Source organism: Peromyscus californicus, unplaced genomic scaffold (genome assembly GCF_007827085.1).
Source record: "Peromyscus californicus insignis strain IS unplaced genomic scaffold, ASM782708v3 Scaffold_14__1_contigs__length_90479793_seg_2, whole genome shotgun sequence".
Lineage (NCBI taxonomy): Eukaryota > Metazoa > Chordata > Mammalia > Rodentia > Cricetidae > Peromyscus > Peromyscus californicus.
In genome coordinates, this window is record NW_026294436.1 from 40,721,209 (window position 1) to 40,737,160 (window position 15,952).

At 38.1% G+C, this 15,952-nt stretch overlaps 1 protein-coding gene across 1 annotated transcript in view; it reads right to left on the bottom strand.

Annotated features, from left to right (window-relative positions):
* Nucleotides 1-15,952, bottom strand: part of Xpr1 (xenotropic and polytropic retrovirus receptor 1) — a 161,518-nt gene that overhangs the window by 118,275 nt on the left and 27,291 nt on the right. The window contains exon 2 of the mRNA XM_052737242.1: nucleotides 10,584-10,635. Coding sequence (XP_052593202.1) covers nucleotides 10,584-10,635 — 52 coding nt within the window. The remainder of the gene's footprint in view (nucleotides 1-10,583; nucleotides 10,636-15,952) is intronic.

Genomic DNA, 15,952 nt, shown 5'->3' on the forward strand with positions numbered 1-15,952 from the left:
TTTGAGAAAGAAACTAGGTTAGATAGTCTTGGATGAAGTTCCAGGCTAGCCCTCTATTTACTGTAGCCCAGGCTGGCTTCAAAACAGGATTCTCTTGCCTCCATTTCTAATGGGCTGAGATTACAGGCCTGGGCCACCACATGTAACTGTACACTATAATTTCATTCATTTTTCTGGTCTCTCTACACATTATATAACATAGTTACATTAAAAAATATATGGTGATACAGTTCACCATAAACTCCTTAAAGATATGAAAGGGCATGACTTTTAGCTGGGTCTCAAAGGAGTAGGAGTTGCTAGTAGCATTTCCAGAGAAAGCACATTCTATAAAACAGAACAAAGCATGCATGAACGCTAAAAAGACAAAAGTAACTTGTTTGCCCAAAGATCACAACTGTGGTGTTTACATTCTCAGTATATGTGAAAGCAGTACAGAAGAAGCCAAGGATTATACTAACTATGCCAAAAATACAATTATTTCTACAGAAACATGTATCTGTTTAATAAGATATAACAGCATAAAAACAAAGTTAATATGCCAGGCAACAAAATGATTTGATAAGTTCCATAGTTACTAATTTGCTTACTTACAATTGTTTTGTTTTGTTGTAACCCACCTCTTAATTACAATTGTTTGAGACACAGTCCAGTTGAGGTTTGACCTTGAACTCACAATCTTCCTGTCTCACTCTCCCAAGTGCTCATGTTACAAGTATGGTTTTTGTATAGTTTCTCTGTGCCTAGAAGGCCCTCTCTCAGAGTTGTGTAAAAATGTTAGTTAGGTTTCAAGACCAGATTAAAATCCCATCTCCTCTACTAAGCATTCTCTCACTACTTCACTTATAAAGATGAGATGATTTTGTGGTCACTGGATAAAATGCTCATGAAGATATGTATCTTCCTAATCTATAATATTATTTTGTATTCTTAACTTTTTCTGTCATAACATTATTTACCATGTCATAAGTAAATCATCACATTTTTTGAAGCAAGTCACTAGAGTCTTAAAAGATAACGACATATTTTACTAACACAGAGAGCACTGTATTTTTATTTCTTACAAAAATGACAATAATACATTTTATCACACAAATTATCTTATTCTGATCTAGTCTTTGTAAAAGAAATGCACATGACTATTTATTTTTCCCATTGTAATGACAAAAAGCATTCCTTTATAAAAAACCTAATGAGAACTCATATTCTAAAATTGCAACAGTGATTATAGAACAGAACTCTAAAATGTATTTATCACACTATGTCAGATTGTAGGTATTTCAACCTGGAAAAAGATGCATGTGCCTCTGGTGTATATGCAAAATTAATTGCACGTGATAACACACCAATATAAATTCAATTTCCTTTTCCAATCCCACTGATTGCACCTCTTGTAACAAACATACAGCAGGTCAGCTTCTCATCAGGAGGCACAAATTGCCACTCAATCTCCTAGGTGATTAACAATGTTTCACCTCTCACCCTATGACTAAAAAAATGAAAACTGAATCAATATGGATCCCCAGCCTCAACACTCTAGTCCTAAGGAGCTGAGTTTGTGTTTGCTACACTTGAGAATCTTACTCAACCTAAAAACTATCACATTTCAAGCAAGGCATGCGTCTTCAAATCCAAAGTGGACTTACTAAGAATCTAACATTTAACAAATAAAGCATTTTGTTTTCAAAAAAAGATTTGCATGTGTTTATCTTTGTATGTTTTCAGGTATATATGCATGTATTTCATTTCAATGAACAGCCCAACAACAGTGACACATTCAAAAAGATGCTCAGTATGCAGTTTCTAAAGGAAGAAAACCTTCCTGGAAGCCACTAAAAGAGCCAAGATTCTATGATAAAACGGCAAGGTCTATCTGGGTCCCAGACTAGAAATAAGTGTGATCAGTTTGTCATCCTACAGAAAAGCTATCGAAGACAACTAGGATTATATCAAAAGGACTTTGGAAATGACCTAAAAGAGACTCCCACTGGCCAAGGTTGAGAATTTGATAATTAATAGATGCAAAATCACACTGAACCAAAATATACTAAATATGCTTAGATATATGGGTTTGTTAAAAAATACTTTAAAAAATAAAATCTTTCACTATTAATTTGGGAGAAATATTAGATAGCTAAAATTACTTTTAAAAATTTAAATAAGGACAAAGGAACAAACAATTGCATTACATTCCTTAGAAAACCCATGTCTAAGAATAATCCACTGACAAAGGTAAACTTCTCTTTACAGAATTCTAGCTAATGAATACAGATAGGATCAACAGAACAGAATCACTCTGTACCTCTTAATTAACAGACCTAATGCTAGGCCACTGTCATGAATACCTAGCAATATTAATATAAAGCAAGAGAAGAAAACCCTTGATTGTCATATATGTGCAGCTTCCAGAATTGTTAGAAAATAAATTTCTATTGTTTTAGGCCATCCAGTTTGTGGTAAAATGTACAGCAGCTACAAGAAATTATTTTGAAGGATTATCTATTTTAAGAATAAGTTCTAGTAAATGAGCTTTAAAATATGATAACCAATTATTTTGAGGGAATGTCCCGCACTAGCCATCTTCGGGCTCCGTTGTCCCTTCAGGTACATTACCACTGGCGTGTAGGAGCTGTTTGTCAGTGCCAGCACAGAAAGTTTACCTGAAGCCACCACATCCATTTGTCTGTCCTTTTTCTCTACCGTGCTATCTACACCAATACTTCCCAAGGTTTGTGTTTGCTTGTTCGTTTCATTATTTAATGTTTTATAGTTATTCCTTCTCTATTCATGACCCTCCTTCAAACAATTCTGAAACGAAGGGTGTGTTCAGAGCCACTGGCACTCCCTAAGCCGAGGCTTCCTCTAGCTCACCAAGCTTGAGCTGAAGGAGAAGTGGGGTGAAGAGGACTGTACCATGGTTGCTGCACAGCACACTGCCTGCAAACCCACCGGAGGAAAGCATCCAGCAAAGTGGCTACAAAAGCTGCTAGCAAGAGTGCTCCCTCTAGGGGAGGGTGAGGAAACTTGCGCCTTACAGGCTTGCTACTGTGACACTCCCCAAAATTCACAAACACCACTTCCAGCCTCTGGTGTGAAAAACTGCTCAAGGCTTCAAAACAAAGCAGGCCAACTGGTGCTTTGCAGGTGGCAAGTGACCTCTGTGAAGATACCAACCTGTGTGTTATCCACACCAAACTGTAACAATTATTCCAGGAGACATCCAGTTAGCACAACCACATCCACAGAGAACATGCTTAAGAATACACTGAGGGAGACATTTCAATCTAAAAGTTTTTTCCCTAATCTTCCTGTTATTGATAGTTCTAAATGTTAGATTCCTCCACGCCATGGGGCCAAAAAGCATCTAAGCATATGATTGGAAGGGGGAAAATGGGGGGCAGAAATCAGGTATTGACTGTAGTTTCATCTGTGTATGAATTTTTAATATAAATATTGGAGATAAAAGCATTAATGCGGCCGGGCGGTGGTGGCGCACGCCTTTAATCCCAGCACTCGGGAGGCAGAGCCAGGCGGATCTCTGTGAGTTCGAGGCCAGCCTGGGCTACCAAGTGAGTTCCAGGAAAGGCGCAAAGCTACACAGAGAAACCCTGTCTCGAAAAACCAAAAAAAAAAAAAAAAAAAAAGCATTAATGCAAGTCATATGCTTCAGTGAACATGGTTCAAACTTCACAACAATTATAAACTTGCTATTTTAGCTTCTTTTCCCATTTCTGGGATAAAATACTCTGACATATACAACTTAAGGGAGAAAGGACTTATTTTAGTTCACAGTTCTACCTGCAGTGGTTACAGGCTTGCACAGCCTGGTAGTCACAGCCAATAGAGCTTGAGAGAGCTGGTCACATGACACCCACTATCAGGAACAAAGAGGAATGAATACAAGTAATCTAGTGCTCAGTTCCCTTTCTCCATTTATACAGCTCAGGTTATGTACACAATTAAAATGGTTCTTCTCAGCCAGGCATAGTGGTGCATGCCTTTTATCCTAGCACTCAGGAGGCAGACGCAGATCTCTGTGAGTTCCAAGACAGTCAGGGCTACATAGTGAGACCTTATCTCAAAACAAACAAACAAGGATAGGGCTTCTTACATTTAATAATGTAATGTTAAATAGTCCCCCATAGACACGTCCAGATGCCCACCTCCCAGGTGATTCTAATTTCTGGCAAACTGAGAACTAATAGTAACTATCATACCTGCTACATTATTCTAGATAATACCAGCATTTGGATTTTTAAAATTTGTTATTTATTTTTATTGCTATTTGTGCGTGTACCTGTGATGTGTGCATGTGTACATACCATGTCATGCACGTGGAGGTCAGAGGGCAACTTTCAGGAGTTAGTTCTCTGCTTTAACTTGTCTGTGGATTATGAGTTGCATGGCACCTGCTGAGACATTTTGCCAGTCCTAGATTTTTGTTTGTTTTTTGAGATAGGGTTTCTCTGTGTAGCCCTGATTGTCCTGGAACTCATTCTGTAGACCAGGTGGGCCACAAACTCAGACATCTGCCTGCCTCTGCCGCCTGAGTGCTAGGATTAAAGGTCTGTGCCACCACCACCCAGCTAGAATTTTTTAATGTAAATTTTGTACTGGTGGCAAATAAATGGTGCTTGTAGCATTTTTATCATATAGTAGTTCCCATTCATTCACTATATTTTTCTAAATGACTTGTCTTACATGCAAGTACACGTTTTTAATGCTGTCTTTTCTGTGCTGCTCTTGTAAGTTAAGAAACAGCACTGTATGATTAATGGTGACTCTATATGATATACTAAAGGTACTTTACTCTGCAGGATCACCAAGATTAAAAACCTGCATTAGAAACATTTCATTTCCTCCAGCATCCCATCTATAGTCTACTGAGTTGCATTTATTTTTTATAATAGAATTCTGTTACCTATTTATATGATTAGCTAATGTCTAAGAATGAGCATTAAATTATCTCTAATTCACTTTCTGGGAAAGAGTAGATATTTCTTCTGCTGGAATAGTAATGCTATTTGTTCTTTAGAAATACTCTATTAACAAAACACACTGAGGTTGGTGGCATCTTCAAAGAACACATGAGCCCAGTTTTCCAGGGAATAAATTGTTTTCATCTACAAGCTGTCACTTAACATTGCAATTAAATAAATATGCAATCCTTTTCCAATATAAACATGAGATAAGGAAAATAAGGCATACCCTTAACTCTACTTCATGATTCCAGGTATCAATCAGGATTCTATATCCTTTCTAATGAAGTTAATGAAAGGTTTTTTAAAAATTCTTAAAAGAAATGACAATAGATGGTTTGGCTTTTATTTCAATTTTCAATTCTTAGTCATATTTATTTCTTCATGGTTCTCAAAAAAAGTTGCTAGAAATTATCTGAGCATTCCATTACCACTCTCGAGTTTAGTCTTCTCTTACAACACACTCATCTCAAGCAAAAGGATTTTTGAAAGCATAATGACAAAATAACACCAACCCGAACAGGAAGAGCTACTCTTTGCAGTTGCCCAGCTTAAAAGCCAGCACATTGATACAGCTCTTTCTTTTACAAATGTCAAAGATTTTATTTCCTGGGTCATTATAAAACCTATGAAAAACAATTTTCAAAGATAATGAGACAACCTAATAAAAAAGGAAATGGGGACTACGAGACAAGATTATAAACATCATGAAAAAGTAACATATTATGGATGTACACTTGACAGTAATCCTACAGATTCAGAAACTACTTCATGAATTTTAGAAATGCAGTTCAATCTTCAGAGGAAAAAAAAAAGCTCACATCTATTAAAAACAACAAAGATCTAGGAACAGAGGTGAGACACAAGAAAATGCCTGAAGTGGACTCTGTTCATTCAAGCAGATAATCAGAATGAATTATTTACAAGCATACTTTTATCTTCAGTACCACTAAGAGCTCAATCCTAAGGAGCTTAGGGAAACTGTAACACATCTGCTAATCAAAAATAAACAGATCGAAGGCAAAATGTTCCAACAAAACTCATGTATAAGACTGGAGAGAAGGTGGTAAGATTAAAGGAAAAACACATTAGAAAAACACAGAATAGTCTGGTAGACAGTTACTTATATCAATTCAGATAGCTATATTAAACTAATGAACTAGCTGTATTTAGCTAAGGTTGGCAAGGTATGCTCCCCACCAAGAGGAATGCATTACTAAATAGTGCTAAGGAAAATGACTATTCTTTCTATCTTAATTCAGTATCATTTAAATTTTTTTTTTTTGGTTTTTCGAGACAGGGTTTCTCTGTGTAGCTTTGCGCCTTTTCCTGGAACTCACTTGGTAGCCCAGGCTGGCCTCGAACTCACAGAGATCCGCCTAGCTCTGCCTCCCGAGTGCTGGGATTAAAGGCATGCGCCACCACCGTCAGGCTCATTTAAATTTTTAACTAAACGAAGAAAAAAACAAAACAGAGCGAAACCTAACAACTCACATGTGATCTTTCAAATCCATACCTATACTTTGCACATCTTTGAAAGGAGACATATCAAACATATAAAAGCACAAAAGAAACTTAGTGTCCTGCAAAGAAAATACAATCAATAATCTGTCAGGCCTTGGGCATCAAAACAATATAATGTCATAAAAACATAAGAACTTTAAAATTATGATCTCGTCTCATGTGTTTTACTCATTTTAAAGAAAGCTACTTGTCACATCAAAAAAAAGTATCCAATTACAACGTCAACATTATAAAATACAACAAACAAAATGTCTGATCATCTAAGCAGCAGGTGAAATGTTATATTCTAAATGAGAATGCTGTGGAATAATCCTTCTGTACCCTGTAAAGATGCGGTACTCTCATTGCTAATAAAGAGTTGACTGGCCAATAACCAGGCAAGATTTTCAGGGCAGAGGGAATGCTGAGAGGAAGGGTGGAGTCACAGGAGTCTGAGGAGATGCCGTGAGATGCAGAGCGAGCAGGATGGGAAGTACATACATAAGGTAAACGTGCCTCAGGGCAGCACACAGATTAATAGAAATGGGTTAATTGAAGTTATAAGAGCTGTCTAAAAACAAACTGAAGCTATCAGCAGAGCATTTATAATTAATGTTAAGTCTCTGTGTGGTTATATGGGGAGCAGCTGGAGAGACAAAACAGTCCTCCTACAGGAGAATGAAAGGAAAACAAAACAAACAAACAAAAATCACTACATAAAGAAGCAAACTAGGTTGATTTGTTCTTTCTCCCCAAAAACAATACTTAGGCTTCATATAAGATTGAAGGTAAAAATGTATATATTCCTACTCATTCGTGAGCCAAGTAAATGTGTAAAGGTCATGTATATTTTAGATACTAGATATAAAACAGTAGACAAATGAATAAATAAAAATCTTGATCTCAAAAGATTTGTATTCCAGAGCTAGGCATGGTGGCCCATATTTGTAATCTCAGTTAAGTTGGTTGTAAGTTCAAAGACAGCCTGGGCGGCATATTGAGACCTTGTTTCTACAAAACAAAATAGAACAAAACATTCACAAAATATTAGATAGCGACGAGTGTTATAGAGAGAAACAAAATAGGATGATGTAATATATGTAACTGAATGGTTATTTTAAATTGGATATTCAGAAGGTCACTTGAAGGACACATCTATGGTTCAAGAAAGGGGCAGAGAGCAAAGCTCTATGTAAGTCCAAGCTCCTCCAGACTTAGACACAGAAAGGAAGGCAAAGTGACTGGAGCCAGAATGCAAGTGGACGGTATAGGAGATGAAATCAACATGGAACCAGATAGGGCATGTGTGGGTCACAGTAATGCATTTTTAGATTGCATCCTTGGATCATAGGAAGCAACCTTGTTAAACTCAGTGTCTCATGCTTTCTGGGAAACTGCTATTAGAGATCCTATCCACCACATCAACTAAATACTCTTCATAGAGGCCAAAGGAAAGCTTTTCTTTTATTTCGTGCTCAAAGTTGATCTTCCTGAGGAACTAGTATATGTCTGCCTCGTGCACATTTAAATAAAAATTGATATTGTGTGTGTATGAAACATGCCCCAGCACACGTGCACGGCAGGCCAGAGGACAACTCTGCAGAGTCAGCTCTCTCCTTCCACCTTTACCTAGGTTCCAGGAGTCACACTCAGGCCATCAGGCTCGCATGGCAAGCACCTTTACTCCTGTGCACTTTGAAATTATGTTCTTCTCTATCCTATCCTTGGAACTCTATAAAACCTCACAGTTGAATCTACATTTAGCTTCTGGCAGCTGCATAAAACCTTATGGTATCTATTTTCTTTTAAAATAAAATTTTCACTTTAAAATAGTTTTAAATTTACCAAAAGGTGACAGATAGTACAGAGTGTTCCCATACACCCCCACCCATTTCCTATCATGAGCATCTTATATAACAGTTTATCACAATTAATAATTAGTAATAATGATACATTATTATTAGTCAAAGTTCATAATTTACTCAGATTTCCTCAGCTTTTACTTTTTTATATCCATGGTAGTTATTATTATGTAACTTATACATAATTATTAAAAGCTTGCTCTGGTGCTACCTCAAATCTTTTCAAAGATTATGTTTACAGAATAAGACAAATACAGAAATTTTATAAATATTCTTTAATCTTAACAATAAGCTATAAACATTTAACATGTCTAAATAAAATGATACAGATATTACTTACATTCAATTCAATAGTAACATTTTAAAAGTAAATGTCCATTAAATACTATTAAAAAAAATTCTTTATATATGACCAAATGTGGTGACACATGCTTATAATCTCAGTGCTCAGAAAGCCACCAGCCCCTACGCTTCAACATTTTTTTTTTTTTTTGGTTTTTTCGAGACAAGGTTTCTCTGTGTAGCTTTGCGCCTTTCCTGGAATTCGCTTTGGAGACCAGGCTGGCCTCGAACTCACAGAGATCCACCTGCCTCTGCCTCCCGAGTGCTGGGATTAAAGGCGAGCGCCACCACCGCCCGGCCCGCTTCAACATTTTTAAAGGGGAAAATATTTGTTAGGACGTGATGATATCTAAAAAGTACTTCTCTCTTCATTCTCTTTTTCTTTTCCCCACAGACCTTAAGTTTTAGTAGAGTTAAAAGCTTTGGTGCCAGAAAGGAATATTTTTATATTAAACTCATGATTACCAATTATATCTCATGTGCAGCAAACCTGAGGGTCTTTTTATTTAATACAAACAATTAAAAAAAAGTAGCGCTTTGTCCCTATCTCAAACTAATTGAGATAGGATCTTGGGATGGAACATAGGCATTGTAATGCTAGGGGTAGGTATTAATTTTTACAATTTTAAACCATTTCCCAGTGATTCTCATATATATTTGTATAACCACAGTAAAGTTAGTTGGTTAATACTAACCCTCCTTTAGACATTAATTAGCCAGTAGGTTTCTTAAGTTCATTGATAATTTGGTTAGTTTATATAAGGTTTTTTTTTTTTTTTTTTTTTAAAGACAGAATCCCATATAACCCTGGCCTCAACTCACCAGATAACCCAAACTACCTTCAACTGGATCCTTCTACCTCTGCTTTCTGAGCACTGAGATTATAAGCATGTGTCACCACATTTGGTCATATATAAAGAATTTTTTTTAATAGTATTTAATGGACATTTACTTTTAAAATGTTACTATTGAATTGAATGTAAGTAATATCTGTATCATTTTTATACAGGCGCTGCAGGTGAAGACACTTGAGGCCAAGTCTGACAGCCTCAGTTCAATCCTGGGACCCACAGAGTGACCTCTGGGTAAGCATACAATGGCATGCCCCACTACTGCCATACATAAATGAAAAAAATGGTGAAGCCAAAATCCTGGTTTAGACCTTGTTAATACAGCGTCACGTACTGTATAAACAGAAAAGTTGTACTGGTCTAACTAATTATGGACTAAGACTGGATGGATGGATATAAACACTGAGGGAGGAAGGCAACAGGAAAATCTCAGACTAAACCAGTATGTATCACAGTCCTAAGATGATGTGTTTGTCAGTTTTTTTGTCACTGTGCCAAATATCCAGGACAAACTATTTAAAAGGAAGAATAATTTATTTCGGCTCACAGTTCCTGAGGCTTCAGTCCATGACTAGCAAGCTCTGTTGTTTCTGGGTCAAGGATCACAGTAGGTAGCATCTGGTGGAACACAGCAGCTCAGTGCATTGCAGAACACTGAGAGACTAGAAGGCGCTCAGGACAAGGTCTGTCATTCCAGGGCACATCCCCAGTGATTTGCTTGTTCCAAATAGGCCACAGCCTACCTCTAAAAGTTGCCACAACTTCCCACAATATGTCACCAACTAGGATCAAACCTTTGCATATGATCCTATGGGAAGCACATCATATAAAATAGTAGATGACTCAAGAATAAGATGTATCACAAGCATCCAAGGTCAAAAGTGGAGCAGAAAAACAAAAGTTAAAATTTAAAAAAAAGTATCAAACCAAAATAGACATACATAATAGAGAAAGTTATAGTATTCATTTCATAGTCTGATGTTTAAAATAGTCTTCCTTAAAAAGAACTTTTTCTGTGACTAAACCTAGAAGTTAATTCACCTTACCTTCGACAGAAGGTGCCTGGTCCTGAGCTGAATACAGCATATCCTTGAATGCCTATCAGAAAGAAAGAAAAATAATACATGAAATCACAAATTAAAGTTATATTAAAAGCACGTGAGCTAAACAATTTTTTCACTAGTCAGTAACATTTAATTTCCTAAGTTAAAATTTTAGGGAACTATTTTAGGTAACTTTAATAATCCATCCTGTATTGTGCAATCTTTAAGATGAGTGCTCATTTATATACTTAAAATAAAAGGGCATTGGAAAATGAAGACATACCTCAAAAACCCTCTGGATTAAGAAGAATGTGGGAAATAGAAGAGATTTCATGAGAGGTCTGAGGGCGGGTGGCGATGGGAACATAAGCGATGAGGTTGGAGGGGACTGTACTGGAGAGTATTGAAAGAGACTACTGGAAAGGGTGGAGCAAGGGGATTTGGGGTCAGGTAAAAACCTGGCACGAGGGAATCTCCCAGGATAACCCCAGCAGAGCCAGGCGGATCTCTGTGAGTTCCAGGTCAGCCTGGTCTACAAAGCGAGTTCCAGGAAAGGCGCAAAGCTACACAGAGAAACCCTGTCTCGAAAAACCAAAAAAAAAGACTCCTAGCAATCATGCATATGTAGCCTGAACTGGCCATCTCCTGTGACCAGACTGGTGCCTAGCTAAATTGTCATCAGAGTTGTCATCCAGCAACTGATGGAAACAGATACAGATTCACAGCCAAACATTAGGCAGAGCTCAGGGAATCCTGCAGAAGAGGGGGAGGACGGATTATAGGAGCCAGAGGGGTCAAGGACACCACAAGAAAACCCACAGAACCAACTAACCTGGGCCCATAAGGGCTCACAGAGAATGAACTGAAAACAAAGGAGCCTGCATGGGACTGACCTAGGCACTCTGCATATATGTTACAGTTGAGTAGCTTGGTCCTCTTGTGGAACTCCTAACAGTGGGAACAGGGGTTGTCTTTGACTCTTTTACTGGCTTTGGGGACCCTACTCCTCATACTGGCTCACCTTGCCCAGTTTTAATACATGGGAAGGTGCTTAGTCTTACTGCAACTTGATATGTCATGTTTTGTTGATACTCATGGGAGACCTGCCTATTTTGGTATGTATATATACATATATGCTATATGTCTATTTCTAACTCCTGCCCTTTCCTAAACAGAAAAGGAAGAGTATATTGGGGTATAGGAACAGAAGCAGGAGGGAGGAGGACCTAGGAGGAGGGGGGCACTGCAGCCAGGATGTTAGATAGATAGATAGATAGATAGATAGATAGATAGATAGATAGATGTACTTTTTAAAAAGGAAAAAGAAAAAGATGCCCTAAAATGGAGTGGCTCAGTGGGTGGACATATGATCTCAAGCCCGATGACCTGAGCTCAATCCTTTGGATCCAAATCCTAGAGAGGACTAACTCTTGAAAGTTCTGATCTGCACATGCACACTAAATAAATAAAATGCAATAATAAGAAGATCCTAAAGATAAACACTGGACCTACGTAATAAAATGCAAAAAAAACTAGAGAAACTCTGTAGCCTGAGCTGGCCTCCAAGTCATGGCAATCCTGGCTCTGCCTCCTGAGTGCAGGGACTGCAGGCTTGAGCCACCATACCTAATCCCCAGAAATCTTCCTAGTTTGTATATAAATGCTTATTAGTGGAACTCTGAAAAGCTTAGGGCTATAAAAAGAACAAGGATTTTATAGTTTTTCTCCCCCAAATTACACAGTAGATTAGCTAACAACCATATTTAGGTAATTTGAATAGTTACAGTGTAGTTTCTCAATAAGTAGGTTGGGAACCGGTATAAGAAGCATTTCTCAGGCCAGAGATGAGAGATGGCTCAGCAGGTAAGTGCCATTGCTGCTAAACCAGACGACCTGAGTTCAAACCCCGAGGACCCACGTGGGAAGAGAAGAGAACCAACTTCCCAAGCTGCCCTCTGACTTCCACAAATGAACTATGGCACATGCTTCCCTGCTCCAAGAGAATGAACAAAATGTTTTTAAAAGAAAGAGCACTAATTTAAAGAACAGAGAGTTGCCCATATAAATCGAAATATTTAACTCATTAAGTGGATAAGGTTCCAGAGATGAAGAACTAGCCATAAACTTAGTGACTTTAACCACTTCAAGTTTCAAACACAGCTAACTACTGCCAATTCCCAAACTGGTATATGACGGAGTTCTTCAACCTTAATATAATTGACATTTGAGGCTAAATAATTTCAGAGGAGGAGTTCTCAGCATCTCTAGTGGCATCTAGAGACACCAGCATCAATCCTCACCTCCCAGCTGTGATACTGCTAAATGTCTCCTGGCAAGCAAAATCACGCTTCCCCAGAACCACCCGCCCACAGTTTTCAAGCATATAAATACTGAAAAGGAAGAAATAAACCTCCAGAGTGGCCCACTCTTTAAAGAGTATTCACATCTAGCACATTATAGTCTTCCCAAGTGAATTTACTATTTGCTTTGCTTTAATAATTAGTCTGTTAGTTCCACATCTGTCCAGTCTAACTACAAAGATCTCTAACAAGAAAATTAAAATTCTTAAATTAATTCAACTTTGTTCACTTTGTTTTATAAAAGTGTAAGAAAATTACCTATACAAAAACTTTATGTTTAAATGAAAAAAATATTCAGTAAGATTCACTGTATAGAATTTGAATAGGCAATATAATAACACCGCTGAGGTATAATAAAAAATACTATTTGGTCTTTATGTATAGTTCTTGGCTGGCACTCATGAAACCTTGGAATTTACTGTCTTTTACATATTGAAATCATTCAAGGGGTAGGGGTTAGAGGAGAATCTCAGACAGCTTCACGATGGGGGCGAGCCAAAGGAAGTAACAAGTGACTACAGGGTTAAAACTTTCAGCCCCAGCTCCAAACTTCTGGGAAAGGCAAGGTGTTGAAAATAAGTTCAATCGCCTCCCTATACATAGTCAACCATGCCTGTGTAGTGATACCTCCCAAATGTGTAGAAAAGAGAGTGTCTTGAGGTGGGGGAGAGGTATTGGAGTTTCTTTTCTAGGTCCTTGAAAATGGAAAATTGCTGGATGGTCAGGAGGATAGTTCAACTTGTATGTAGACTATTGTCTTTCTATTGGTTTATGTTGATACTGAGTCTCTATTGGAAGAGTGCCGCCTAGTGTTCTCAGAACTGTCTGCACAGCATCTGTAGTCCATCTTTGTGTCTCAGGGGTCCAATGGAGATCATGTTTATTTATGTAGCAAACTCAAGACACAACAGATGTTAAAAGATGGTACAAAGTATCTTCTTTGATCATAATATAATGAAATTAGAAATCAGCAAAAAAAAAAATAGAACTGCAAAATTCTTAAGATGTGGAAATTGAACAATATTCCCTTAAACAACTCATGGATCAAGCAAGTCACAAAGTAAATTAGAACAGGAAAACACACATTTATAAGACACAGTGAGAGCAGTGGAATTTGCCAAGGGGGAAACTTATCCCTACAAAAGCTCAAAGGGTTCAAACCAACCACCTAACTTTACAACCTAAGGAATTATTAAGAGAGGAACAAACTAAATCCAAGGCTAGCAGAAGGAAATAAAATTATTAGAGTAAGCAAATGACATAGAATGGGAAAACAAGAGAAAATCCAGTGAAAGCAAAGATGCTTCTTTGACAATTTCAACAACAAAACTAGCAAAGCTTTGGCTAAGTAGATTAAAAAAACCAAAACCTGCCAGGCGGTGGTGGCGCACGCCTTTAATCCCAGCACTCGGGAGGCAGAGCCAGGCGGATCTCTGTGAGTTCGAGGCCAGCCTGGACTACCAAGTGAGTTCCAGGAAAGGCGCAAAGCTACACAGAGAAACCCTGTCTCGAAAAACCAAAAAAAAAAAAAAAAAACCAAAAAAAACCAAAACCTGAAGTTAGTAAAATCATAAATGGACGCGGGGGCACTGCTACAAGTTCTATAGCAATAAAGGGGCTACAGGGACACTATAAACAATTACACACTAAAAACTGGCTAAACCAGATAAACTCCTAGAAATGTATAAAACCTACCAATATAAATCACGAAGAAACAAAGTCAGAATAGATAATATAATGAGTAAGAAAGTTGAATCAATACTAAGCTTCTTCAAATGTTTACAAAAAAGAAAAAAGAACACGAAAGAAAATTTCCTAGCTCCTTCCCAGTCAGTATTACCATAACATCAAAGCTAAAAACTACATTCCAAGGGACTACAGAGATGGCTCAGCACTTAAGAGTACTGGCTGCTCGTCCAGAGACCCAGGTTCAATTCCCAGCATCACCTAATCGGCTGTATATTTCAGGTCCAAAAGGGAGGGAGGAAGGGAGGAAGGGAGGGAGGTAGGGAGGAAGGGAAGAAGGAAGGGAGGGAGGGAAGGAGGGAGGGAGGGAGGGAAGGAGGGAGGGAGGAAGGGAGGCAGGCGGAACTACAAGGAAAAAACTCACAGCAATGAGTATCTCTTATGAAAGCTAATGCAGACATTCTCAACAATACACTGGATGTATAACTTCAGTACATAGAGCTTGTCTAGCACGAATAAGACCCTGGGTTTGATCTCTAACGGCCAAACATATCCCACCCTACCCCTCCCACCAACCCCACCCCACACACACACCAAAAATATGCCATGCCTGATTCAAAGGACTTCAAGAGGTATTTCTCCAAATAAGAGATACAAAGAGCCAATAGCCACACGAACAAATGCTAACGTCACTCATCATTAGAGGATATGAAACAAAGCCACAGCAAGACAGTGTTACTATCACGACAGCAACAACAACAGCTGCTCTTGGTAAGAATGTAGATACTTGTATACTGTTGGTGGCAATTGTTGGTAGGAATGTATACTACTGGAGAGAATGAAAAATGGAAAGGCTAGGGAAATAGCCCAGTCGATAAAGTACTTGCCCCACAGGCGTGAAAACCTGAGTTCAATCCCCCCGGACTCACTTAAAAATGCCCTGCATGGCAGTGTACAACTGCAATCCCAGCACAGGGGAGGCAAAGACAAGGAGGATCCAGGGGATTTGTTGGGTCTGTCAGAATCCAACAATATCAGATTCAATGAGACACCTACCTCAAAAAATAAGATGAGAAGCAATAACGAAAGACACCTGACATCAACCTCTGGACTTGAAACAGATGTGCATACACACAGCAATAAACAAAAAAAACCCCAAAGCTATCAAGTTATTTAGAAACTAAAACAACTGAAAATAATTATGTCTGAGAATCATTGTTTAGGTGACTGCTTTGCATATATGTTAGAGCTAAAGACACAATACCAGTCAATAATTGTCTAAGTCACTTTTCCTTATTTCTGTGAGGTAACACTTGACAAAAGCAG